Source organism: Ranitomeya imitator, chromosome 5, assembly GCF_032444005.1.
Source record: "Ranitomeya imitator isolate aRanImi1 chromosome 5, aRanImi1.pri, whole genome shotgun sequence".
NCBI classification, from domain to species: domain Eukaryota; kingdom Metazoa; phylum Chordata; class Amphibia; order Anura; family Dendrobatidae; genus Ranitomeya; species Ranitomeya imitator.
The window spans coordinates 331,292,254-331,319,487 of NC_091286.1; the positions used below are offsets into that span (position 1 = coordinate 331,292,254).

The window sequence follows — 27,234 nt, forward strand, 5'->3', positions numbered from 1 at the left end:
ACAGAACAAAGTCTTGTCTTGTTCCGAGTCAGCGTCTCGTCCTCTTAGGCATGTTGTTCGACATCGCCGGGGTTTTTTCTTCTTGAGAAGCGGGCAATTCTCCATATGGAGTTCGCTCTCTGCAGGGCCCTCGGCTGCCTTCCTTCCGTTCAGCTACGACGGTCCTGTGATGCATGGTGACAGCTCCGTAAGCGTTCTCTTTTGCGCGGTTCCTCTTGAGACCACTTCAGCAGGCCATCCTTCCTCAGTGGGACACATCTGTACTGTCTCTGGACCCTCCAATCCGACTTTCCATCCGATTCTAATAGCCTCTCAACTGGTGGCTGTCATCCCCTCTCATTCCTCATGTCCGGTCCTCCCCAAGGCAGGTGGTGACGACGGTCACCAGCCTTCCCTGCTGGGGTGCGTTTTCTCGCCATCCGTCATTGAAGGGGGCGTTGGTCGGAGCAAGGGTCCTCTCCGCCGATCGAGGGGCCTTTCTTCTATCCCTGAGTCCCTGGGAAAGGCTTCTCAGAGGTCTGCCAGTCAGAATCCAGACGTCCAATGCCTCGGCTGTGGCTTATGTCAATCACCAGGGAGGGAATCAGTCTCTTGGCAATGGCGGAGGTATCCAGGATCCTCTGGGCAGAGGCGACGGTTTCAGCACTGTCCGCAGTGCATATCCCCGGCGTGGACAACTAGGCCGCAGTGTTTTCTCTGCCGTGAGGGTCTTGCGGCAGGACAGGGGTCCCGACTCAGGAGGTCTTCCTTCAAATTTTCCTTGGATGAGGAACTCCGGACACGGATCTCCTGGCGGCCCGTCTGCTTAGGAAGGGTCCACCGTTTTGTTTCCAAGTCCGCGATCCTCTTGTTGTGGATACCGATACCTTGACCATTCCTGGGTCGCCATTTGTACTCACCTTTCTGTTCCTCCCTCCCCTTTCTTCCCAGACTGTTGAAGATCTATGCGGAGGGGGTGCCGGTCATTCTGACCGCACCAGATTGGCCCAGAAGGTTCTGGTTCGCTGAGATCGTTTGTCTCCTCGCGGACTCTCACTGGAGGCCCCAGTCAGGTCAGATTTTCTGTACTAGGGACCCATCTGCCGCAGAGTTCTTGGTGTCTCAAGTTAACAGCTTTGCTGTCGAAACCTTCCTTTTTGACCGTTCTCTCTAGGCGGGACTTGATGCTGGCCTTGCCCTTAGTTTTCTAAAGGGTCAGATAGCAACCCTTTCCATCCTTTTCTGAAGTCCCTTTTCAGAGGTCCTTCGCTACTGGCTATCACGGTACGAAGATTTATATCCGTCCCGTCCTCAGATCAGAACCTTTCTTCAGTAGCGCATGCGGCTCCCTCGTACCACACTTCCGTGGATCCCTGGGACCTCAGTCTTGTTCTGGAGGCTCGGTGGACTTTCTCCCTTGAGCCTCTCCATGAGCCTCACTGTCTGCTCTGTCCTGCAAGGTGGCTTTGCTGGTGGCCATCTCCACGCATCTCGGAGTTGGTGGCTCTCTCCTGTCGCCCCTTGGTTTTTCACCAGGATAGGGTAGTTTTACGGCCTTCGTCGCCTTTTCTTCCCAGGGTGGTGTCCTCCTTTTACTTGAATAAGATCGTCCTTCCCACCTTTGTCCTGCTCCGATCGATTCTCTGGGGCGTTCTCTGAACAGGCTAGACCTGGTCAGGGCGGTGAGGATCTATTTGTCTAGGGCCGCCTTCTTTAGGAAGACGGACTGTCTTTTTGTCATTCCAGACGGTACGCCAAGAGGCCTGCCGGCTTCCAAGGTTACGATTGTTCTCTGGATCAGACCTGCCATTCTGGAGTCTCATCGGATCAAGAACAGAGTGACTCCTCCCTCTGCTTCGGGCAGTTGGCGCCTCCTGGGCGGTACACCATGGGGCATCCGCCCTACATCTTTGCTAGGTGGCAACCTAGTGTTCCGGTCACTCCTTTGCCAAGGGGTTATAAGCTCCATACCTACGCTTCGGCAGTTGCCAGCCTAGGCGGAAGGATCTTGCAGGCGGCAGTGGTGATTCCTCCGACCTGAAGGGAGTTTTTCAGCTGTTCCCACCCCAGGGACTGCTTTGGGACGTCCCATGGTTCCTGTGTCCCCCAATGAAAGGCGATAGAGAAAACAGGATTTTTGGTTGCTTACCGTAAAATCTGTTTCTCGGAGCCTTCATTGGGGGACACAGCACCCTCCCAAGTTGAACAGCTCTGTTTACTGTATACGTTTGAGTTCTTTGAACACTCTTTGAGTGTTTGAAACTGTTGATCTGTGAAGCGCCGTGGAATTTGTTGGCGCTATATAAAGTTTATTATATTATTATTCTTTCTCCTTTACACGTTGCTTCTCCTACTGCTTTCTCACTAACTGAATATCCTACTTCCTGTCGGTAGGGTGTACACTGCAGAGGAGGAGCTAACTTTTTTATTTGCATAGTGTCAGCCTCCTAGTGGCAGCAGCATACACCCATGGTTCCTGTGTCCCCCAATGAAGGCTCTGAGAAACAGATTTTACGGTAAGCAACCAAAAATCCTGTTTTTCTCCAAGCCGTTCATTGGGGGGGACAGCTCCCACCCTATTATTAGCTTGTGCTTGTTTTTATAATTTGACATGCTATACTCTCATATATATAATTTGACATGCTATACGCTCATCTGTTGTTATTAATCTCCTACTGCTTTTGCACCGAACTGGTTAGCTGAGAGCTAGCAGGAGGGTGTATGATGCAGGGGAGGAGCTAACTTTTTTGTATCACTTGGTGTCAGTCTCCTAGTGGCAGCAGCATACACCCACGGTTTGTGTCCCCAAATGAATGGCTCGGAGAAAAGGATGTTACGGTGAGTACACAAAAATCCCTATTTCCAGTTCACCACCTGACAGCACCGTTGGAGGACGTCCTTCTTACCCTCAGTGGGACAGGAACAACAAGCGGTTAAAAGGACCCTCCCCACTCCACCACCAATGTTTTTTCTGTCCCACTGTGGATAGGAACGGCAAGCTTTTCCTCCGAAGATGCTGTGCAAATGGTGGGGATCGGAGGGCTCAGCCTTTCCCTTCCCCGCTGCAAGTATCTGCGGCTGATACCTGCTATGCGGGGTCCCTCAGCCTCCCCAGTGTAGCGCTGCTCTTGGGTCAGGTCCGCTTCCTCCGTACAGGAGGCTCTTGGTCCGGGTGCTCATCTGCTGGGGGGTGAGTGCGGCACCACTTCCAGCGCAGCGGCGATTCCGGCATGCGGCCGCTCCATCAGCGAAGGCCGCCTCCAGCACCGGCGGCCGCCTCCAGGTACAGCGGCCGCATCATTTCCGGCCGCAGCGAGCGCCGGTGAGAGGGACGCCAGCGGCAGCGCCGGCCTCAGGAGAGGCCTTTCAGCACATTCAGCCGCGAGGATCAACCAGGTAAAACATATATAAGCAATGTATGGGGGTCTGTATACCGCCGGCCATCCTGATAAGGTGCACCCCGGCTAAGGTATCACTACAATGGAGGAGGCAGCCAGACCTGAGGGGCCAGATCAGCCACTGGGACACGTGAGTGGGCTAAATCAAAGCCATACCACAAAGCTTCTTATCCTTTCCCCTACTCCCCTACATATCAGGATCTCTATGTGTTTTAGGCTGAGCCTCCCGTCCCTACGCCTAAAAAGAAAAAATCCGGAAAAAGTATATGCCCTATTTGTGCAGCTAAATTCCCAGAAAATTGGCGAAAGCCACTATGCAAGTCGTGCACATCCAAAATCGTTGGAGAACAGACTTCTTTGTTAAGTAATATGAGAACAATGATACGTCAGGAAGTTCAGGCATCCATCTCGAGCCTGAATCTTCCCCACACCAGCCAGATGGAACCGCAAACATCGCGGAATAGACCCAGAGACTCTAGTCCTTCTTCGGAGGAAGAGGATTCAGTTGAAGAAGGAAGAGAGGAACCATTAGGAAGAGGAAAGAGGTATCTCAGCGGCAGATACGGATGAACTCCAACATGCTGTACATAGCACCATGCAGTTACAGAATACGCCTGAGGAGACCTCAATTCAGGATGAAATGTTTGGCGGTTTACATGCTCAAGTCACAAAAGTGTTTCCATTAAACAATCATATCCGTTCCATGATTTTGGAGGAGTGGCAGGAAGCAGAAAAGAAACTAGTAGTTCTTAGAGACTTCAGACTCCGTTTACCCTATAATCCAGAGGATATTAAGGTGTGGGATGAAGTTCCCAAGATAGATGTGCCAATAGCAAAGGTGGCAAAGAAGACGTCAATTCCAATTGAAGACTCTTCCGCTTTAAAAGATCCAATGGATCACAAGGCAGATGGACTGCTCAAGAGAACTTGGGAATCCTCGGCGGCAATAATACGGGCCAATATAGCGGCAACTTCGGTAGCCAGGTCCATGCATTTGTGGATAAACGATTTGGAGGAGCATCTCAAAGCTAAGACTTCTAGAGATGTTATTATCAAATCCCTTCCAGTACGAAAACTCGCAACAGGCTTTATGGCGGACGCTTCAGCAGAATCTGTACGCTTCGCCGCCAGAAGCGAGTCTTTGTCCAACGCGGCCAGAAGAGCTATCTGGCTAAAGACTTGGTCAGGGGATATCCAATCAAAAAATAAACTGTGTGGAATCCCATTCTCAGGGAGTAAAGTATTTGGGCCTCTTCTAGTTGACATTTTAGAAAAAGCTTCAGATAAAAAGAAAGGGTTCCCTGAGGAAAACACAAAAAAGTTCCAACCCTTTCGTAAATCCCGACTTGGTCAGAGGACAGACTACAAAGGGAAAGGGAAATCGGGGAGGTGGTCCTATCCCAAGGGTGGAAAAGGTAGAGAATCCAGCTTCCCAAGTACAGGTGCAGGAAAGCCAAACAAATGGCATCAAGGTGGGAGGTCGGTTACAGAAATTTCTAGGGGGTTGGCAGAAAATGTCCCTAAATTCTTGGATTCTGCAGGTAATTGCTCAGGGGTGCAAACTAGAGTTCTCCAACCGTCCCCCAGAATGATTTGTAGTAACCAGACCCCCCTCTTTGAAGCGCCCAACTGCCGTCAGTCATATCTTCTGGGGCGCTGGTCGACGCCCCCTCAGCGCTGTTTTTCTCTGAAATCCGGCGCCTGCGCTGTTCTCTACTGCCTGGGGCAGGCGCAGTGAGCTTGCCCAGGAATCCCAGCCCCGCACTGTGCATAATGCATAACACACTGCGAGGCTGGGATTCAGTAGCTGGGTGGCCGCACTGCCCACACAGGCTCTGTCTGCAACCCAGCAGGTGAGGTCAGACGGCCAATGTTCAATGCGCCTGCCCCAGGAAGAAGAGAACAGCGCAGGCGCCGGATTTCAGAGAAAAACAGCGCTGAGGGGGCGGCGACCAGCGCCCCAGAAGATATGACTAATGGCAGTTTGGCGCTTCAAAGAGGGGGGTTCAGACAGGTATTTGGGCAAAATTATAAATACCTTTATTTTGGGAATAACCGCAACAAAAACTAAAAGAGCCACCTTGGTAGAATGCAGCTTTACTGTTGCACAAGGTGGCTCTTTTAGTTTATAACGGCTGGAGGGGGTGACAGTGGCCCTTTAAGCTGTTTGCTGTAGTTTTGATCATTTCTCAAATAAGTGATTTTATCACTAGAGGAAGAGTAAAACTTCTGCCTTACAGTCCTCCATATTCATGAGCTCTTTATAACCCTGCTCTTATAACCCTGCCGCCTTCTGCCTATGCAGAGTGCCATGCAAATGGGCAGCACGGTGGCTCAGTGGTTAGGACTGTAGCTTTGCAGAGCTGGAGTCCTGGGTTCGAATCCCACCAGGGACAACATCTGCAAGGAGTTTGTATGTTCTCCCTGTTTTTGCATGGGTTTCCTCCGGGCACTCTGGTTTCCCCCCACATTCTAAAGACATACTGATAGGAATTCAGATTGTGAGTCCCGTCGGGGACAGCGATGATAATGTGTGCAACCTGTAAAGCGCTGCGGAATATGTTAGCGCTATATAAAAATAAATATTATTAATCAGTGGTGTGGACGGGCTTGTACTGTCGGGAGATCTGATGCAGATAAAACAGTGATTTTATCAAAACTGCATCAAGTCATCGGTGGAGTCAGTGTCTCTGCCCCTATATTATTCTACGCTCGGTTAGAGACAGATTCTCTTAAATAGAAAAATAACATTAAAGGGGTTGTTCGCTGCTTGGACAACCTCTTCTCAATCACTGTGTTTTTCTCAATTAAAATAACCGCTATACTCTCCTCCTGTGTGGATGCCATTCCAGCGGTGTTAGCGCCTGCTCTTCTGGGGCTTGTGTGACATTGGCAGAGGGTTCGTGTGACATAATCATCGACTTTTTGTCTCTCGCCTCCTTTCTGGCAAATCTGACGTTCGGAGAGCAGCCACTGCTCTGTCTTCCTCCAGATGTCAGATTTGCTTGAAGGAGGTGACAGACAAGAGGTCGCTGATAGGCTGTAGGGACCGTGTGACCATGTCGCACAAACCGTCAGGAGAGCTAGCGCTGACATAACTGCAAGGCCTCTGCATAGGAGGTGAGTGTGTGTATATATATAATATTACTTGGGGGAAGCCTAGTGATAGAGATGGGATTGTCTGACCAATGGACAGCCCCACTCATAATCTTCACACATTGTGAGGTTTTTATTTTAAGAAAACATGCTCGATTATGTCTTCCTCTTAAATTTTTGTAATACGTCTTTTGCGCTTCCTATTTCTGTTGTAGGCACTACATTTAGCTCTTCGGCTTCTGCCACATCTGTCAGGCAGCAATGCATACGTTTCTTACATGAGAAGCTCTCTGCTATTGTCGACATTACTGAAGAGGTGGAATTCGACCTACAGATGTATGAGGGAACCATAGAGCGGAAGATTAATTATTTGGAAAGCTTGTTTGGGATTGAGCCCTTCTACATACCCAGAGGTAGTGGACACAGGATTTAGTGTCTTTTTGTTACCTTACAGATTCTGTGCTGGTCAAGGTCCTTCTTGATTCCAAACTGTATGTAATAAATACTTTTTCTGTAGACTGCGTAGGTTGTAAATTGATTTATAAAGCCACAATGAGTGTTTTTCGGTTTCTGTTCCTCAAGGTCCCATATTTCATGAAGATGCTTTGAATGAATATACACTGAATTCAGAAACCACTTCAATGAATGCACAGAGGCTGCTGAGGGCGATGCAACTCAACAAACCCATTTTATTAGAGGGGTCCCCAGGTGTTGGCAAGACCAGCCTGGTCACTGCGTTGGCCAAAGCGTCTGGAAATCATCTTGTTCGGATTAACCTTTCCGAACAAACGGTAAAGACCTGTCATTATTTTCTAAAAAAGCTGAAGTAAACCTGGACAATGGAAGGGTTTTTAATATTTCAACCTCTGGTGACACATTTTTCTGGTTTCTGTATTTTTGCTATAGAGAAATAAATTGGTTAATATTTCTTCTGTAAAGATTGTATTCTCAATGTATTGAGCCCATCTTAAAGGGAACCTCTCCCGTTGAAGATAGTGTCTGATCCTCAGGAGGAGCCGGTCAGATTGGTTTATATTGTTTGTGGCGACAGTTTCAGGAAACGTTGCGTTGAAATCCTAGGTGATAAATCCATTGGGCGATCCTGGCATTTTTGCTATTACATCAAATGATACAATTGCAGTTTTATATAGGTTTCTATTTTTTGTAAAAACTAAACCTTTGGGTTGGGGAGTTCCCAGTTATTCTGAATAGCTGTTAAAGGGGTTGTCCGATATTAAGCTACAAGTTTGCACTCACCGTTTGTAACTGCAGACTTGTGAATCCTAACATTGAGCACACTGCACGCTGTGATGATTCTCTCTGGTGCAGACATAGAGAGCAGCACAGGCGTATGGCCACAAGTATGCGATTTGTATACATGCTGTCGTGTGCCGACTAGATGGGCACAGCGTCACTCAATGCAAGTGTTTTGAGCAAGGTTGGATACCAGGGCTGTGGAGTCGGAGCCCATTTTGGTAGAGTCGGTGTCATGGAAATTGAGAAGTCTGAGGTTTGGCTTACTGACTCCACAGCCCTGCTGGATACAATCTGGTTAGCATGTGGCCGGAAGTATGAAAACTGCATACTTGTGGTCCCATCACCCGCTTCCGCCATGAGCTCCATGTGAGGATTCACTGGTCAAATACTGACTGCAAACTTGTAACTTAAAGGGATTGTCTATTACTAGGACAACCTCTTCTCATACCAAACGCTTGGCCATGATAAAATAAAAAAGCTTATTCTCGCCTCCCATGCTGGCGCTGTTCCCACGGTGTCGGCACTCGCTCTCCATCTCCCTGGGGCTGTCATGTGTTTTTTTTTTGGCATCACTGTCCCCGCCTTTGGACAAATTGAACATGAGGACGAAGTCAGAGATGTGGACAACTTCTTTAAGACTGGACAATTCCTTTAAGCCAGTACAAATTGTAAATTTGTCAGTGTGGTTGTGTTTATATTTTAGGAATTGTACAAATTTTTTTTACTACTGTTTATTTTTTTCTTTTCTGAAGGATGTGACCGATTTATTTGGTACTGACCTTCCAATTGAAGGAGGCAAAGGTGGTGAATTTGCTTGGCGTGATGGACCGCTTCTTTCAGCTTTAAAGGCAGGACATTGGATTGTACTAGATGAAGTAAGTATATTACTCGATATTGTAGCCTTTTACTACACTGCTTATTTTCAGGACTATCACCATGCTAGATGCACAGTGCAGGAAGTGAAGCATAGTATGCAGTATCATTCATTATGTCATAATTCTGATTTTTTTTTTTTTTTTTTCCACCAGCTTAATCTGGCATCTCAGTCTGTGCTAGAAGGACTCAATGCATGCTTTGACCACCGTGCCGAGGTGTACGTCCCAGAACTTGGCATGAGCTTTCAAGTGCAACATAAAAAAACAAAGATCTTTGGTTGCCAGAACCCCTTTCGTCAAGGAGGTGGTCGGAAAGGACTTCCACGATCCTTTTTGAACAGGTTTACTCAGGTTTGTGTGTTTTATGGATTTTGCCATGAAAACGGTCAGTAGCAATTAGTTCCATTACTGCAAAGCGTTATTTTAGTGCTCAAAAGTATGGGCTCGTATTGTGTCTGGTGCTATATGGCGTGGTTTTCCGTGCTTCGCTATGTTGCTTTATTTGTGATTTTGTTGTTTAGGTCTTTGTGGATCAACTTTCATCATCTGATATGCAGTTCATAGCTTTTTCTCTCTTTCCTGCCTTGGGTGAAGACATCATTGATAAAATTGTTGCATTCAATAACCAGGTATATATTTGACTTATTTATTTCTGTGTGTATATATTTTTAAATATTTATTATATTTAGTTTGGTAAACTGTTTTTTTTTTTTTCTTCTCCGATATGTTACATGGCCACAAGCTGTCTACGATTTCTAAACAAATTTATACAAAATGTGCTTTGTCCCTGCCTTAGATTGACTTGGAAGTTATGACTGAGAGAAAATGGGGCCAAAAAGGAGGACCATGGGAGTTTAATTTGAGGGATCTGTTTCGATGGTGTAATCTTATGTTGCACGATCAATCACTTGGAAATTATGATCCATCCCAACATGTATTTCTGGTTTATGGTGAACGAATGAGGTCTAAAGAGGATCGACAAAAGGTTAGTGTTGACGGGTACTGAAGAACTTGACAATTTGCACTATTTTAGACACAGTTTCTGCGCCCATATTATGTTAAATGGAACCTGACCGTTTCTCCAGGGCCCCCAAACCGCCACCATGTATTGTATGTATTACTATTCTATACCTTTCCTAACATGCCCTTTTAATAGTCTTGTGAATTACTATGTATGGCCCCCTCCTCCCCCCAAATTGTTTTATAACTGCAGTTGCAATATAGTGTTTAATGAGTCGCGGGAGTGATGATAACCCTAATTATCCCGCTAGTCATTTTATCACACCCATGTGGAATGTGATTGGCAAAAGTGGTGTCACTGCCAGCTGTTTGGAAATCTCTGTGCAGTAAGCCGGATGTATGCTCACTGTGCGTGGCCATTAGGGCAGTGGTGACACAGCGCACAGCCATCCATAACTACCGTCACTGCAAATCAGGTGGCTGGCCCTGTCCTGTGTCACCACTGCCTCCCTACACATTTGCAGGGCGCTGACGATGCAATGGTGCGTACACCCGGCTAACTGCAAAATGTCATGGAGGCAGAGATCCTAAAGATATAGATAAATATATGGTGGCCGTGTGGGGGATCTGCAGAAGCTGTCAGTTCCAATAAGCTAAACATTGATAGTTTAATGTGCAAGTCAGGAGTATTGCTCATACCAACATTCTAAAGTGTTTCTTTTTATGTAGCTTATGAAACTTTAATGTATTTTATTTTCTATTAAAAAGGCTTAACTAGTCTATTCCTTTTTAATCTTTTATTGTAGCTTATTTCTCTTTATGTGGCAGTATTTGGAGAAGAAAATGCCCCTTACTTGGGAACACGACATTTTCACATCAGTCCTCAAAATATACAGGTAAATCTGCAATGTGAATTGTTGCCATATTATATGATCGTTTGAATAACCTCATGCTCTAGGTTGGAAAGCATTAGGGTTGTACTCAAGGGAAGGAGACTTTTGTATTCTAAGATAGGTCTTCTTTCACTGATTTATGTGTAACAGATGAATATATTTTAAAGGGAGTTGTCTGACCGTCATACATAAGGAATGGACTGATTAGGCTTGCTGGGCCTTTCAGCCTGCCGCAGATCCAGTTCAGGCAGTAAGGGTCTTCGCTGGCTCCAGAAGACTAGATGACCATGACGGGTTCTTGTAGTCACATGATCATTGCAACCAATTACAGGCTGCAGCCTTGCTGTGACTTTGGGACAGGGCAGACAGCTGGCGGAGACCTCCGACGTGGCCTGCGCAGGATCGGCGGGGCTGCTGGAAGGCGAGTTTGCCTTTTTATTATTTTGCTGTTGGACGAACTCTTTAAATATAACTTTCTTTAATCTTTTGTTTCATGATTGAACATGAAGACAGTAACCTGTAACTGTATCTAGATGAAATGATTACCGAACTACACACATTTGATGTAAAAGCCTTGTGTTTTTCGTCCTCTTCTCAACTTTGATTTCCTAAAGGTTATTCCAATAGTTCTTTCAATAATTGAAATGTCAGAAATATTCTACCTTACCATTGTTTTTTGTGCCTTCATACATCAGGTTGGCTTTTCTGTTCTTCCTCGTGGTCCAAGTTGCTCTACAACTAAACGCCAGCACCTATCTCTTCTCCACCACTCCCTTCAATCCCTTGAACCAGTAATGAAATGCGTAGAAATGGGCTGGATGGTTATACTTGTAGGCCCTGCAGCTGTGGGGAAGACCAGCCTTGTTCAGCTGTTGGCCCTTTTGACAGGAAATAAATTGAACATCATGGCAATGAATAGTGCTATGGACACCACAGAGCTTCTTGGTGGATTCGAGCAGGTACTAAAACTCTGTAAATTACATTTGAAAGTAATCTACCTACTTAGATTTTTAAGTGTAATCAGTTGGTTACCAAGTGTATCAGATGTGTTATAATTATGTTTTTGCCTTGAAATTGTTAATATATAGATTTATTCAGTCATGAGGAAAAACGAAGTACACCCTCTTTGCGTTGTGTTTTACATATCCGTATACAATAAAGAAATAAACCTTGTCCTTCGAAGGACTTAAAATTAGATAATACAATCTCAGATGACAACAGCAGGTGACAGATTACAATGTATTATCATGAAAAATTATGCATACCATAGGAATTGCTTTTGATTCTTCATTGACAAGCGTGACAACTTCAACAAAGATAGAAGTGTTGGCAATTGGCTGGTCTGGAGCGTTCAGATAACTTAAAAAATGCCAATGAGGGAAGCCATCAGCAATGATATTCGAGAAGTGATTGTTGCTGCCCGTCAGTCTGAAAGATTATAAGACATTTCCCCGAAAATTGAATTTCGTTATTCTACTGTGAGAAAGATTATTCACAAGTTGAGAACATTCAATACAGTTGAAAAGTGTCCCAGCAAGTCCACCCCAAGCTCAGACCAATCTCTCAGCGAAATGGAGAAAAAAACCCCTAGAGATACAGCTCTGACTCTAAACGCCGCAGTTAGCTGGCAGAAAAACTGCTTGTTTGAGTGTTGCCAAGCGAAAGCCTCTTCTGTCTTAAAAGAACATGGCAACAAGGTGCCAAGTTGCATGTTAACCAACCAAAAGGCTTCTTGGACAATGTTCTTAGGATAGATGAGAGCAAGTGTAGATGTTTAGCCATAATGCCCTATGCCATGTTTGGTGAAAATAATCATCAGCACATTCGTCTTATGCCGAATGTCAAACACTGTGATGTAGGGATGATTTAGGCTGGTTTTGTAGCCATTGGTCCAGGACACTTTGTAGTCAGAGTCGACCAGAATCAGATACGAGACCAAAATACGCAATTCTGGCATTTTCAATCTTTTTTTTCCCTCTTGTTACGTCGTTTACTGATTAGGTCAAAATACCGTAGGCGGAGACAGGTCTGGGCCTCCAGCCTGTCTTCCTCTTATTTGACACTAAGCTAAACTGGTTTAGTCTGGAATCTACAGATGTATTTTGCAATGGAGGATCTGACTTCTTCTTTTAAGTGTAGTTCTTAGTGTCATCCTCCCAGCTGCAGCATTGGCATACATCCATGGTTTCCTGTGTCAACCCAATGAAGGCTACAAGAAAGGGACTTTACAGTGCCAAAAATCCTCTTTTTGATCAGACTTTTATGAACACGGCGATGACAGATATATTTATTTTTTATTAGGGAGAAGGGTGGGGGGATTTGATTGCTTGTATTAATGTATACTATAATACCAGTGGATTGCATTATGTAGTGAAAATCACATTGTTGTTTCAAGCTTCACCTAGGCCTGAGGAGTACCAAGATGGCAGCATTGGGGGCTCTCATCAAGCCCCCGGCTGTCAAACACCACTGTCAGGGCTACCATAGCTTAGGTTTGGCCACAGCTGTTACATGCCGGCTATTTAGCGTAGCCGGTATCTGCCGCACGTTGAGAGTTGAGTTCCTGAGCACCCTCCATACGTGATCATCTTCACATATACATATGTGATTTGGGGTTAAAAGTTTTCTCTCATGATTGTAGATGCAGAGATTTGTAGGGATATATTGAACAATTGCTATGTAATTTTCATTTACAAAACGCTCTGTGTTCCCCATGCTGTCAGAGGGAAAACATACTCTAGGGCAGAAGTTTTTTTCCCCTTCTGTTAACATAGCCACACAGGGGCTTGCATTTTATAGGACAAGTTGTAGTTCTGAATGACCATTATTCACTGTACTACTGGAAAACCGTTAAATGACAAGTGAGGTGATATAATGAAGGGAAAAAAAATGCTATCTTGCCACTGTTTTTTAGGTTTGGTTTTTAGAGTATCCATTGGTTCACTACTCCGGTGACGGTTTACTATTTATATGAGCATGTAGCTCTTTCAAAGCAAAGTCCAGCAATACATTTATATTTCCAATCTGTTCTTCTGTTTTTTGAGATATCGACCTGTGAATTGATATGGAAATGAAACTAAATAGTTATTAGTGGATCTGAAATCTGTCACCCCAGGTCTATTCCTTGCCCAGTGCTGCCGCCTTCTGCTTGACTGATGGCTTCTTTTGTCTGAGCTCACGAATTGGGACTGTTAATCGAGCAGGTGGAGCCGACACTGCCCAGGAAATAGACCTGGAGTGACACAGGCTCCAGATCTACCATAGTCCTTCAGCCTCATTTGCATATCAATGTGAACATTGATTTCTGATTCAAGAAGGAACAGGCTGGCAATGTAAAGGTATTGCTAGGCTTGTCTTTGAAAGAGGTACAAGTGCACACAAATAGTTTAGGGGTGAAATCCTGCTCACAGATCCCCTTTAAGGGTATGTGCACACGTTTAGGATTTGGCTGCTGATCCGCCGCGGATTTGGCCATGCGGATCCGCAGCAGTTTTCCATGCGGTGTACAGTACCATATAAACCTATGGAAAACCAAATCCGCAGTGCACATGCTGCGGAAAATACCACGCGGAAACGCTGCGGTTTATTTTCCGCAGCATGTCAATTCTTTGTGCGGATTCCACAGCGTTTTACACCTTTTCCATTATAAGAATCCGCAGGTGTAAAAACGCAGGTGAAATCCACACAAAAACTGCACCAAATCCGCAGGTAATCCACAGGTAAAACGCAGGGCGTTTTACCTGCGGGTTCTGCAGAACCCGCGCAGAAAAATCCGCAATGGAATCCGCAATGTCTGCACCTACCCTTACATTAAGATTATTTATGCTTTTTAAAGTGACCAACTAAAATATTATATATTGGAAACGTCTTCTTATTAACTTATCTTCATATTAACATTTTAGGCTGATATCAACAGACCGTGGCAGCAGTTCCTTGAACAGGTTTGGAATGCAGTGGTAACGTTGTTAAGGGATAGTCTTCTTGCTACAGACATATCTCCAGATGAAACTGAAATTTTGTTGCGTTCCTGGAGCAATTTAAATCTCTCACACAATGCCAAATCTATGCTAGATGAAGGGCATGGCGTTTCTACTGAGGTGCTGAACAAGCTAGATGCTTTACTTGTGCAAATCCAGAAGCTGAATGGAAAACTCAACTCCTTCTCGAAAGCAGGTGTGCAAATTTCTGTTTTCTGAACATACATGTTCTGTGCACCGTAAAACTTCAGATGGTGGAGGAGAAAAAAATTAAAATAATAAACATGTTACTGATTTTATTGTTACCTGAAGCGTGTGGTTTTTATTTTCAGAATTTACAGCCATTTTGGAAAGTTTACGCAATTTTAAGGATCAGCTCCTTCATTCTGTAGAGGGACAGACTGGTGGAACATTTGAGTGGGTCGATGGCATTTTGGTACAGTCTCTGCGTGCAGGAGACTGGCTTCTGATGGACAATGTCAACTTTTGTAGGTATGTTTTATTCAATTGGCCTTTTTGGGCTTCAGAATTGCTGGCAAATGTCTTGATAGTTGCTTGATTGTAGAATTTAGATGCAATTTCTTAGACTAATTATAACCAGGTGAATTTTTTTTCCGCTCGTGGTTTTTCTCCCCTTCTGAGAGATATAATGTAATTTTTTTGATAATAATGAATCTCCCCAAGCTAACATAATCATGAAGAGTAAGTTTAAAGCTCATCTATTGCAGTAATATACAGAGGATGCACCATCTAGCCCCACACTGAATAATGGGTGAAATATTATATTTATGCGTTATGCCACACTATGAACCATATGACACTAACCCAATTTTATTTACCAGCACATAATAAAATGGAACAGGCACATCATATCTGAACCAGGTCACAGTGGCTTACATACAGTAGCATTACTAAAAAAAAACAAAAACAATAAAAGTTTTTCCTACAATTGATGTCTCGCTTATCTGTCCCCTGATGGCTTGGAACACCCACTAATCAAGAGAGGGGGTCCTTAGCCCCCTGTTTTTCCACATTGAGCCTTATTGTAGGACACTGTGATTATTGAATCCATTGGCTCAGATTCATCAAGGCAATTACACGAGAAATCTTGCTTAAAATGCTCTGAAAAGTCGCAAAATTTGCAACGTTCTGAATTTTCACTCTATTTTCATCCAGCTTGGCCAAAATGCCATATGGCGACCCCTACTTGTCTAATTCATGACAAGCTGCGGCGTACCTTCCCCACAATTTTTACTCCAGTCAATGACAGGAGTAACGTTTATGGAAAGTCACACACCGATTTTGATATTGCTGAGTCATTAATAGAATCAGGAGTGTCTAACTCCAACATGCCCCCTCTACAAGACTTTCGTGAACAATGCCGATCTTGATGTGTCGGAGTCATTGTTTTTCCTCTATGCATGGCAAACTACATTAGCTGCACGTGGTGAACTTGACAAATATGTCTGCCATTAAAGTTTTAAACAGCTGGAAATGGCATTTCATAGTGCTAGTGCTGCGTTGCCCTGGCGTACAATGGAAATCTCCACACTATGCTCGGAGTGTTCAATCCTAAAGCTGGAAGCGAGAGTTCAGCATAAGGATTTGCAGGATCATGGTCAAGCAACCGCCTCTGTACTCCTTATATGCTGGTCCCATAGTCTGGCGAACGTGCTGGTACTTACCAGTATCCCCGTCTCTTCCTCTTCTAATTTGTAAGCCAGGTGTCGTATCATTTATGCATTTTACTGCAATGTAATCACATCATGTGGCTTTCTAATCAGAAGAGGCATCGGGGGTGCCAGCAAGTAAGAGGAGGTTCACATGGCTACGGTCTTTCAGCTACTAATTTGGCTACTGGACCATCGTTCTGCTAATCTTTGCTCCAACCCCACGTTCTTAACAGGACATGCCCAAAAATGTACTCTCGCAGAAATCTTGTTTGTTTTTTTTTTCTACCTGACATTATGTTCATGTAGTAATGTGCAAAACTTTAAAGGGAACCTGTATCTAAGTCTAGTGGTCAGATTTTGCTCCTACTTTTAATCCTTCTGCACCTGCAGACCTCGTGCCCCACCCTGAGTTTTCATTTTTTTTATTTTCCAAATGGTTCCATAGATATGAGCCTTTTTTATATAGTGATGATTTTTTGTGTGGTGTTAACTAAGGGGGCATTGATGCAGTGTAATAATGGTGAGCAGGCTATAAATGCGCCTCCAGATATCCCTATAAATAATCAAGTAAAGAAAATGTATACTATGAGGGGGAAAAAAACATTAATTGCTAATTGCTCCGTATTAACCTCATGGAACTCTGAAGGGCTTCTATAACCGAAAGATAGGCCGTGTTTTTTTGTATACAGATTAAGACAATAAAGTGAATGCTCCTAGGGATTAACCAGACAAAAGGAGGGGGGGGGGGTCAAAACCGACTTTGGAAGAAAAGATTACATGAAGGGAGCTCTGCAGGACAGATCAGTCAACTCAGACACGCTACGAATGGAGGTTATGGCCGTCAGAAATGCCACTTTGCATTAAAAGAATTTTGAAGAGATACTGGGTAGGGGCTCTTAGGTTAACTCTTGGAGCACACATATAACCAGATTTGAGGTCCTAAAGGTACCGTCACACTGAACGATATCGCTAGCGATCCGTGACGTTGCAGCGTCCTGGCTAGCGATATCGTTCAGTTTGACAGACAGCAGCGATCAGGATCCTGCTGTGCCATCGTTGGTCGGCGCAGAAAGTCCAGAACTTTAAGGTACCGTCACATTTAGCGACGCTGCAGCGAGCCAGACAATGATGCCGATCGCTGCAGCGTCGCTGTATGGTCGCTGGAGAGCTGTCACACAGACAGCTCTCCAGCGACCAACGATGCCGGTCCCCTGGTAACCAGGGTAAACATCGGGTTACTAAGCGCAGGGCCGCACTTAGTAACCCGATGTTTACCCTGGTTACCAGCGTAAACGTAAAAAAACAAACAAAAAAAACAAACACTACATACTTACCTTTCGGTGTCCGTCCCCCGGCGCTGTGCTTCTCTGCACTGACTGTGAGCGCCAGCCGGAAAGCACAGCGGTGACGTCACCGCTGTGCTCTGCTTTCCGGCTGGCCGGCGCTCACAGTTCAGAGAAGCAGAGCGCCGGAGGACAGACAGCGGATGGTAAGTATGTAGTGTTTGGTTTTTTTTACGTTTACGCTGGTAACCAGGGTAAACATCGGGTTACTAAGCGCGGCCCTGCGCTTAGTAACCTGATGTTTACCTTGGTTACCAGTGAAGACATCGCTGAATTGGCGTCACACACGCCGATTCAGCGATGTCTGCGGGAGATCCAGCGACAAAATTAAGTTCTGGACTTTCTGCTCCGACCAATGATGTCACAGCAGGATCCTGATCGCTGCTGCCTGTCAAACTGAACGATATCGCTAGCCATGACGCTGCAACGTCACAGATCGCTAGCGATATCGTTCAGTGTGACGGTACCTTTATTTCGTCGCTGGACCTCCCGCAGACATCGCTGAATCGGCGTGTGTGACGCCGATTCAGCGATGTCTTCACTGGTAACCAGGGTAAACATCGGGTTACTAAGCGCAGGGCCGCGCTTAGTAACCCGATGTTTACCCTAATTACCAGCGTAAATGTAAAAAAAAACAAACACTACATACTTACATTCCGGTGTCTGTCCCCCGGCGCGGTGCTTCTCTGCACTGTGTAAGCGCAGCGGCCGGAAAGCACAGCGGTGACGTCACCGCTGTGCTTTACGGCTGGCCGGCGCTGACAGTGCAGGAAAGCACAGCGCCGGAGAGGACAGACGCCGGAATGTGAGTATGTACTGGTTTTTTTTTTTTACGTTTACGCTGGTAACCAGGGTAAACATCGGGTTACTAAGCGCGGCCCTGCGCTTAGTAACCCGATGTTTACCCTGGTTACCAGGGTACCGGCATCGTTGGTCGCTGGAGAGCGGTCTGTGTGACAGCTCTCCAGCGACCACACAGCGACGCTGCAGCGATCGGGATCGTTGTCTAGATCGCTGCAGCGTCGCTTAATGTGACGGTACCTTAAGGTTCCACTGAATACCTGTAAGGGATGCAGGGAGTCTGGAGGAAAGTTTTAACCTTGCATGCACTAAAAGCGCATTGAAACAGTGGAAACCTGCCTCTTCAAGGAGACTAGGTTGAGGTCTGCATCCAGACAGCACTGAAGAAGGGAAACCATTCTAGAATGAAAATAAAAAATAAAAATTGGGTGGAAGTCCCTCTCTTCACATCAAAGAAAGTAAGATCTCCAGGTAATGCTAAACTTTAAAAAATATCATGGCTCATAGGTCACCTGGTTCTACATTAATAAACTGCTGATAAAAACACTCCTCTTGTGCTAAAGGACGAGCCACTAATGATACACGCAGATATCATCCCCTCTTTGTATATAGCATAATCTGAACTGCAATCGGACAGACCATTTAATCTCTGAACCCCTGTTTTAGCAGGCACTTTGTTAAACGAAGCTGAGGTTATGCGGGATGAAAGGGGGTAACCTTTTGACAGACGGTCGGGGACAGGGGGTGGTGCCATGGGACATCTGTGCTTAGCTGGATAAGGTTAGCGTACCGTGCCCGACAAGGCCAATCCAAGGCTAGAACGCCTTCTACTTTGGAAGGAAGGGAGAAAACTGCCCATGGAGTGAACAGAACATCACACGGTCGCGAGCGTCTGCTGGTTCTATTAAAGAGGAATATTTAATATATATATTAATGTGTGTTGCATGTTTATGGTTCTCTGCTTTAAAAAAAAAAAAATGGTTGCAATGCATTAATGGGTATTATGCTATGACAGTAAGGTGTAATTCTCTACTCTACAAACAAAGTCTTCTTTTTAATTATCTTCATTTTTTACTTTATTTTTACAGTTCCTCTGTGTTGGATCGTCTCAATGCATTACTTGAACCTGGAGGAGTACTCGCTGTCAGTGAGCGAGGAGTCATTGATGGAACCATCCCCACTATAGTGCCGCACCCTAACTTCAGGTGAATGTTTCTGTAGTTCTAGAATATATGGAAAAATACCTTGTCTTCCAAAAAGAGTTTGAAAATTGCAAAATGAGTATCTTTAGACTTTTCTAAAATGCTTTTTAATTTTTCGAGGCTGTTCTCATGTTTTCTGTAAGGATCACTTCCACTCTCCTTTCCTCGTTGTCTTCTGGAACCTGCTCTAACTCTTGGTAGTTACAGCAGTGCTGAGAACTGAATTTCGGCTCATGTTGGTGCCAAGCTTTCGTTCTGTTAAATTTAGATCTCTTTAAATAAACTGAGTTCAGTTTGTCTTACTTGTTTGAAATATTTTATTTTCTGTAGACTCTTTATGACACTGGATCCTGCTCATGGGGAAATCTCCAGAGCCATGAGGAATCGTGGTGTTGAGCTATACATACATGAAGATGGTGATTCTGCACTGGATTCTTATGACATTAAGACTTTATTGAACAGTCTTGGCGTGATTGGAGATGATTTATGCAATGCTTTGAAACATGTGCATAAAGAGATCAATGATACCATAATTGGTAAGTAGAAGAGACTGATGCTAACGTACCATCATAGAGCAGTTTCATCATTTTTAAGTATTACTATGGGCATAAGGATGATAAAATGCTGAAAAAAGTCATCCCTGTATGCCTTGTATCAGATGCCATGTTGTTGAGAAATCATCTTTTATCACTTTATATAAATGACCTCTTCTAAGCTCTGGGAGGATGTTGCCTGGAAGATAAGTCTGCCTCCAGAGATTATTTTACAAGAAGGGGGCATTACCATTGTAAAGTGTAATGGCCGCTCTCTGCTTTCCTCATCTCACTGCAGAGCTGTGTGTGGTTATAACTGACACATCTGCAGGTTTCTCTCAGCTTCCATCTCACAGGCAGACAGGGTTGTAATACTGTTGCAATTCAGCAGAGCTCATGGAGATGCAAAAGATTTGTTTACCAGAAGACAAGGTTTATTTCTCCTGTTCTGTGTTAGGTCGGGTTCACATTGCGGCAATGCGCTGACGGCGTCCGTTACATAGCGGCACTAACGTTATATAACGGATGTGTTAGCGCACTCATTGACTGCCATTATGTAGCGCATCGCTAGCGCATGTCATAATTGGCATGCGTTAGCGATGTGCCGTCATTCTGTGACAGACCCTTGGACGCGATCTGCAGCTTTTCGGGGTTCGTCACGACTAGCAGATGGAGCATCTGCGCTAGCGCGATCACATAACGCGATATTTAGAAGGCACTTGCGTTGTGCAGTCCGTTTAACACATGCGTTGAACGAACTGCACTTAACACAATGTGAACCTGGCCTTAGTTAATTGTCTCACACTGGTAACTCCCCCTTCATGTAAAATAATCTCTGGAGGCAGAGTTATCATCCAGGCAACATCCTCCCCATAGCCTGGAAGAGCTCATTTACATAAAGTGATAAAAGATGATTCTCATCAACAAGGCATCTGATACGACGTATGCAAGGGTGACTCTTCTCAGGAGTCTATAACCTGTAAGCCAATACTAATAGTTTAGATAGGTCAAATGAGACAGATTCCCTTTAACCCCTTTCTGCCAGCTGACGGAATAGTACGTCAGCTGGCAGATCCCCTGCTTTGAGGTGGGCTCCGGCGGTGAGCCCACCTCAAAGCCGCGACATGTCAGCTGTTTTGTACAGCTGACATGTGCGCGCAATGAGCGCGAGCGGAATCGCGATCCGCCTGCGCTCATTAACTAGTTAAATGCCGCCGTCAAGCGCTGACAGCGGCATTTAACTAGCGCTCCCGGCCGCGCGGCCGGAATTGCTCGCACTGCTGACCCCCGTCACATGATCGGGGGTCAGCAGTGCATCGCCATAACAACCAGAGGTCTCCTTGAGACCTCTATGGTTGTTGATGGCCGATTGCTTTGAGCGCCACCCTGTGGTCGGCGTTCAAAGCAACCCTGCATTTCTGCTACATAGAGGTCATCTGTACTTCACCTCTATGTAGCAGAGCCGATCGAGTTATGCATGCTTCTAGCCTCCCATAGAGGCTATTGAAGCATGCTAAAAAAAAAAAAAAAAAAGTGATTAAAAATATAAAAAAAATTAAAAATATATAAAAGTTCAAATCACCCCCCTTTCGCCCCAATCAAAATAAAACAATTTAAAAAAAATCAAACATACACATATTTGGTATCGCCGCGTTCAGAATCGCCCGATCTATCAATAAAAACAAAGGATTAACCTGACCGCTAAATGACGTAGCGAGAAAAAAAATCAAAACGCCAAAATTACGTTTTTTTGGTCGCCGCAACATTGCATTAAAATGCAATAACGGGCGATCAAAAGAACGTATGTACACCAAAATGGTATCATTAAAAACGCCAGCTCGGCACGCAAAAAATAAGCCCTCACCTGACCCCAGATCACGAAAATTGGAGACGCTACGGGTATCGGAAAATCGCGCAATTTTTTTTTTTTTTTTTTTTTAAGCAAAATTTGGAAATTTTTTTCACCACTTAGATATAAAATAACCTAGACATGTTTGGTGTCTATGAACTCATAATGACCTGGAGAATCATAATGGCAGGTTAGTTTTAGCATTTAGTGAACCTAGCAAAAAAGCCAAACAAAAAACAAGTGTGAGATTGCACTTTTTTTGCAATTTCATCACACTTGGAATTTTTTTCCCGTTTTCTGTTACATGGCATGGTAAAATCAATGGTATCGTTCAAAAGTACATCTCGTCCCGCAAAAAATAAGCCCTCACATGGCCATATTGACGGAAAAATAAAAAAGTTATGGCTCTGGGAAGGAGGGGAGCAAAAAACGAAAATGAAAAAGCGGAAAAAGCTCCGGGGGTGAAGGGGTTAAATAGTTAAGACTTTTAATGTAAAATTTACTGTTGGTTTCAGACAACCCCTTCAAAGAGGTCCTGTCACCACGTCAAAACTGGCCAGTTTTTGCTTTTATTTTATTTTTGTTGCCAATCCCCCTCACCCACCGTAATTATGACATGATTTTTATCCACCCTACAAAATCTTCTAAGGGAGAGAGGATCACAGGATTACCTGGGGACATCTCTTTAGGCTGCTTTGTATAATTACCCTGTGAGGATCACCTCCTTGTAAAGACCATAAAATGCTCATTTCTCAGTAACTGTAATGCGGATGTTTAGAAAGAAAAAAAAGTATCCTCCAAAGAACAGCGGAAATGGAATAGGAGACAAAAACTGGCCACTTTTGCCCTGGTGACAGGTCTTCTTTAGGCCATGTTCACACTATGCGTTTTTAACTGCGGAACCGCCGCGATTTTGCCGCTGCGGGTCCGCAGCTGTTTTCCATGCAGGGTACAGTACAATGTACCCTATGGAAAACAGGAACCGCTGTGCCCACATTGCGGAAATGCACTAAAAAAGCCGCGCTGAATAGCTGCGGTAAAAAAGAAGTAGCATGTCACTTCTTTGTGCGGAACTGCAGCGGTTCTGCACCCATAGACCTCCATTGTGAGGTCAAACCCGCAGTAAAACCCGCAGACGAAAAAAATATCTGCGGGTTTTCTTCGGTTTGTGGTGCAGAACCGCTGCAGCAGGAAGTGCGTGGGCGGAGTGTGGCTGCCCCCCCGTGCCCCAATCCCACCCCCCCATGCTCCGATGCCACCCCTCCGTGCTCCGACGCCCCCCTTTGTGCCCTCATCTCCCCCCCCCCCTTATACTTACCGGGCCTCCCGGTGTCCGTCCGGCCGTCTTCTCCCTGGGCGCCGCCATCTTCCAAAATGGCGGGCGCATGCGCAGTGCGCCCGCCGAATCTGCCGGCCAGCAGATTCGTTCCGAAGTGCAATTTGATCACTGAGATAGATTATATCTCAGTGATCAAAATAAAAAGAATAGTAAATGACCCCCCCCTTTGTCACCCCCATAGGTAGGAACAATAAAAAAATAAAGAATTCCCCCCCCCCACAGACTCTGCAGAGAAAACTGCACTAAAAACCGCATCAAAAAACGCACCAAAAACGCACCAAAAAACGCACCTGCGTTTTCTGCCAAGAGCTGCGGTTTTTAGTGCAGAAAAAACAGCAGGGAAATCAGGAACGTGTGAACATGACCTTAGACTGCTTCATAAAAGTTGGTGATTTTTATATTCTTTTATGAGCTAACATTATGTTACTTTTTTATTGTTTACATCACTTTAAGGTTCTCCATGCAGTTCGCTTTCTTATTTGCTTCATGCTGGTGTTCTGCTATCCCAGCAGCTACAAAGAGGAATTGACCTAGAACATGCATTCCAAAAGGCTTGTAGTGAAGTGTTTGTCTACTCACAACCCACGGCTGTGGTCCAGCGGGTAAGTTCTCTCAGTAAATGGTAAATTTGGTGCATATTTGGTTTGCCCAACACAAGGCTGCTACCAAAATAATTTTCTCCATTGCCTCATTGGGGGACACAGGACCATGGGTGTTATGCTGTTGCCACTTGGAGGCTGACACTAAGTTAATACAAAAAACGTTAGCTCCTCCTCTGCAGTATACACCCTCATGCTGTCTCCAAGAGAGCCAGTTCTTGCTTAGTGTCCGTAGGAGGCACACTGGTCTGGCCTTAAGACCTAAAGTTTTTTTTATTTTATTTTTCAACTTTTTTTTTTACCTTTTTCATTTTTTTATTTTTATTTTTACTACAGACGAATGGGGCGACGGATCCTTTCAAGGTTCCGATCTCCTCAAATCATCAACAGTGTCACCTCTTCGTATCCTCTCCTGCGACGTGGGATGCCATGCCTGGGCTGAATTTTTTTTAGGGGCGACGGGTCCCTCTAAGGGCTCCGAACTCCCTGCACCTTACGGACAAGCACATGGAGTGTCGCCTCCACATATCCTCTTCCGCAGCCAGGCCTAATGCCGGACATTAGCCCTGTCCCATCCTAGGGGATTTACCCCTTGGATGTACAGAGGCCCCTGTGGCGTCTGAGCAGCCCCCATTGCACCACCACTGTTGAAGCGGATGGTACAAGGAGGCGGATGGTCCCTCTCCATCTCCCTATTAAAGGGATGGTGGTTCGAGGATGATCCCTTTATTCCTGCACCATCCAGCAGTGGCAGCAGGAAGACATGTACCCACTGTTTTCCTATCGCCACGACAGCACCCGCAACGAGAGAGGGGATCCGCCCACCTTCCGGACAGGAACCTACAGGTTAAAAAGGGGCGGCCCCCCTCGCCCTCCAGTTTGGGTTCCTGTCCGGACGGCGGGAGCCTGCAGGTTTTTTCTTCTTACCCGGGTCTGCCAAGCCTCTGTGCGGTGTCCGGGGGGAACGGCAGAGTCGGGGGCCCGGAAGCAGCATCGGGGGGAGTACTGTGTTCAGCTCCCCCCCTCGTCTGGCAAGGAATCGTGGCGTTTCTGGGGGAAGGCATGCCGCCCTGGGTCATCCATGCGCGCGCGATGCTGCTGGAGCAGGTCGGCGCTTATGACCCGGAAGTACCATTTCGACTTCCGGGGGAGACCGGGAGGAGGAGCGCGGGAGTTTTAAAAGTACAGCAGCGCTTGGTGAGTGTGTGTGGCAGCATGTCTTCCATAGGAGACGCCGAACACCTGCAGGTAGGAGAGCAGCAGAGGAGCGGTAGCAGCAGATCTCACAGCGGTGATGTGGTACGCGGGCAGCAGGATTCTAGCAACCCGACGTCAAGTCGCACCTCGCCCCCTCAGAGAACGGTACTCCATGTTTATCAGCGGTGGTGAGTGTTATATCTGAACTAGTAGCTGATACAACTGTTTTTTTGTACTATGCTTTGTTATAGGGGAGAAAGTTTCCAAATCAAAGCATAAACAGTGTGCTTTATGCACGGAGCCACTACCTGACAGCTATTTAAAGAAGTTGTGTCAGACGTGTATATGCCTTACTTTGGAAGAGGAAGCCCCTCTCCGTACATCGGATTTGAGGGAGGTTATTAGGGAAGAGATAAGATCGTCCCTTAAAGCTAGACGGCATGAAAAAGTCAGTATGGAGATGGTGTCCGATTCTAGCCCTTCGTTGCAAGAGGGCAAATGCTCGGGAAGTTCTTCGCCATCCTCCTCGGATGAGGAGGGGAAGGCCTTGTTTTTCCGTTGATAATATGGAAACATTGATTAAGACAGTCCGTGCGACCATGGGTGTTGCGGAAAGTAAGGAAGCAAAGATGACCCAGGAAATTATGTTTGCGGGGCTGTGCCAGAGAAGTCATAGATCTTTCCCGGTGGTAGATTCAATTAAAGATCTGATCAAGCGAGAGTGGGACAAGCAGGATAAGGGGTTCTTACCTTCTGCCGCAAAAAGAAGGTACCCCTTTGATGATGACGTCTTATCTCAGTGGATGAAGATTCCAAAAGTAGATGCGGCAGTAGCCTCTACTTCAAAAACAGCCTCGCTACCACTTGAAGACGTGGGACTCCTCAAGGATCCCTCAGATTGGAAGGCTGACATGCTCCTTAAGAAGGTGTGGGAGTCATCATCTGGAGCCTTTAAACACTTCTGGAGCCTTTTAGATCAGTTATGGTCTGGGTGACTCAGCTAGAGGAACAACTTAAAGCGAAAGTTCCTAGGGATAAATTATTGAATTCCCTGTCCCAGATCAGAGAAGGAGCGGCTTATCTGGCTGATGCTTCAATTGATTCCTTAAAATTGGCGGCAAGGTCGGCGGGTCTTTCAAATGCAGCCCGGCGGGCACTATAGCTTAAGAGCTGGAAGGGAGATGCTCAGGCTAAAGCCAAGTTGTGCTCCATTCCGTGTAGGGGTGAGTACCTATTCGGCCCGGTGCTGGATGACATCCTTGCAAGGGCAGAGGATAGGAAGAAGGGATTTAAGCGTTTAATCCCACTTTTAGGAACGCCTTCCGGAGACGCATGCCCTTGAGGAGATTTCAGTCAGACCAGCAAGGATATAATCGTGACTGGGAGTCATCAGAACAAAAGAAGAAAGGTGGATACTATAAGAACCCTTCATCTTTATCAAGACGTAGACGTAACTACAGATAGAACAGATCTACCAGTAGGGGGTAGACTGAAGTTCTTCTAAGATAAATGGACAAAAATAACTTCTAGTGCCTGGATATTGGGGGTAGTTGAGTCAGGGTTAAAATTAGAATTTTTGAGAACTCCCCCAAATCATTTTGTAATAACATCGCTGGACTCTCCGGCCCAACAACAGGCCTTAGAATTAGAGATTCAACAATTGCTTACAAAGCGAGTTATTGAAGAGGTTCCAAAACACCAGGAGAAGACGGGCTTTTATTCTCCGCTATTTTTGATTTCCAAACCCGATGGGTCCTTTAAGACTATAATAATTTTGCGGAAATTAAATAAATATCATCAATACCACGCTTTTAAGATGGAATCCATTAAATCAACAACTAAGCTTTTGTTTCCTAGGTGCTACATGTCGGTTATGGATCTAAAAGATGCATACTACCATCTTCCAGTTCACAGAAATCACCAACAGTTCCTCAGGATGGCAGTATGGGTAAATCATCAGGTTAAACATTTTCAATTTCGGGCAATGCCCTTTGGCCTGTCCATGGCACCTAGAGTTTTTACAAAGGTTATATCGGAAGTAATGGCCCATATCAGGGAAAGGGAAACCCTTGTAGTGCCTTATCTAGATGATTTTTTAATAGTCGGGAATTCGATTGCTCAGTGTACGGCTCGGGTAAATGCCATAATATCATCCTTACAGGAACTCGGATGGATAATCAACAGGGAAAAGTCAAGACTAGAACCTACCAGATGTGAAATGTTCCTAGGAGTTCTTCTAGACTCAGAAAATCAGTTATCTTTT

At 45.4% G+C, this 27,234-nt stretch overlaps 1 protein-coding gene across 1 annotated transcript in view; it reads left to right on the top strand.

Annotated features, from left to right (window-relative positions):
• Nucleotides 1–27,234, top strand: part of MDN1 (midasin AAA ATPase 1) — a 335,477-nt gene that overhangs the window by 132,906 nt on the left and 175,337 nt on the right. The window contains exons 35-47 of the mRNA XM_069726361.1: nucleotides 6,689–6,886; nucleotides 7,056–7,264; nucleotides 8,483–8,605; nucleotides 8,759–8,956; nucleotides 9,127–9,234; nucleotides 9,402–9,590; nucleotides 10,372–10,461; nucleotides 11,154–11,417; nucleotides 14,361–14,631; nucleotides 14,768–14,927; nucleotides 19,341–19,457; nucleotides 19,785–19,990; nucleotides 23,629–23,777. Of these exons, the coding sequence (XP_069582462.1) occupies nucleotides 6,689–6,886; nucleotides 7,056–7,264; nucleotides 8,483–8,605; nucleotides 8,759–8,956; nucleotides 9,127–9,234; nucleotides 9,402–9,590; nucleotides 10,372–10,461; nucleotides 11,154–11,417; nucleotides 14,361–14,631; nucleotides 14,768–14,927; nucleotides 19,341–19,457; nucleotides 19,785–19,990; nucleotides 23,629–23,777 (2,282 nt within the window). The remainder of the gene's footprint in view (nucleotides 1–6,688; nucleotides 6,887–7,055; nucleotides 7,265–8,482; nucleotides 8,606–8,758; nucleotides 8,957–9,126; nucleotides 9,235–9,401; nucleotides 9,591–10,371; nucleotides 10,462–11,153; nucleotides 11,418–14,360; nucleotides 14,632–14,767; nucleotides 14,928–19,340; nucleotides 19,458–19,784; nucleotides 19,991–23,628; nucleotides 23,778–27,234) is intronic.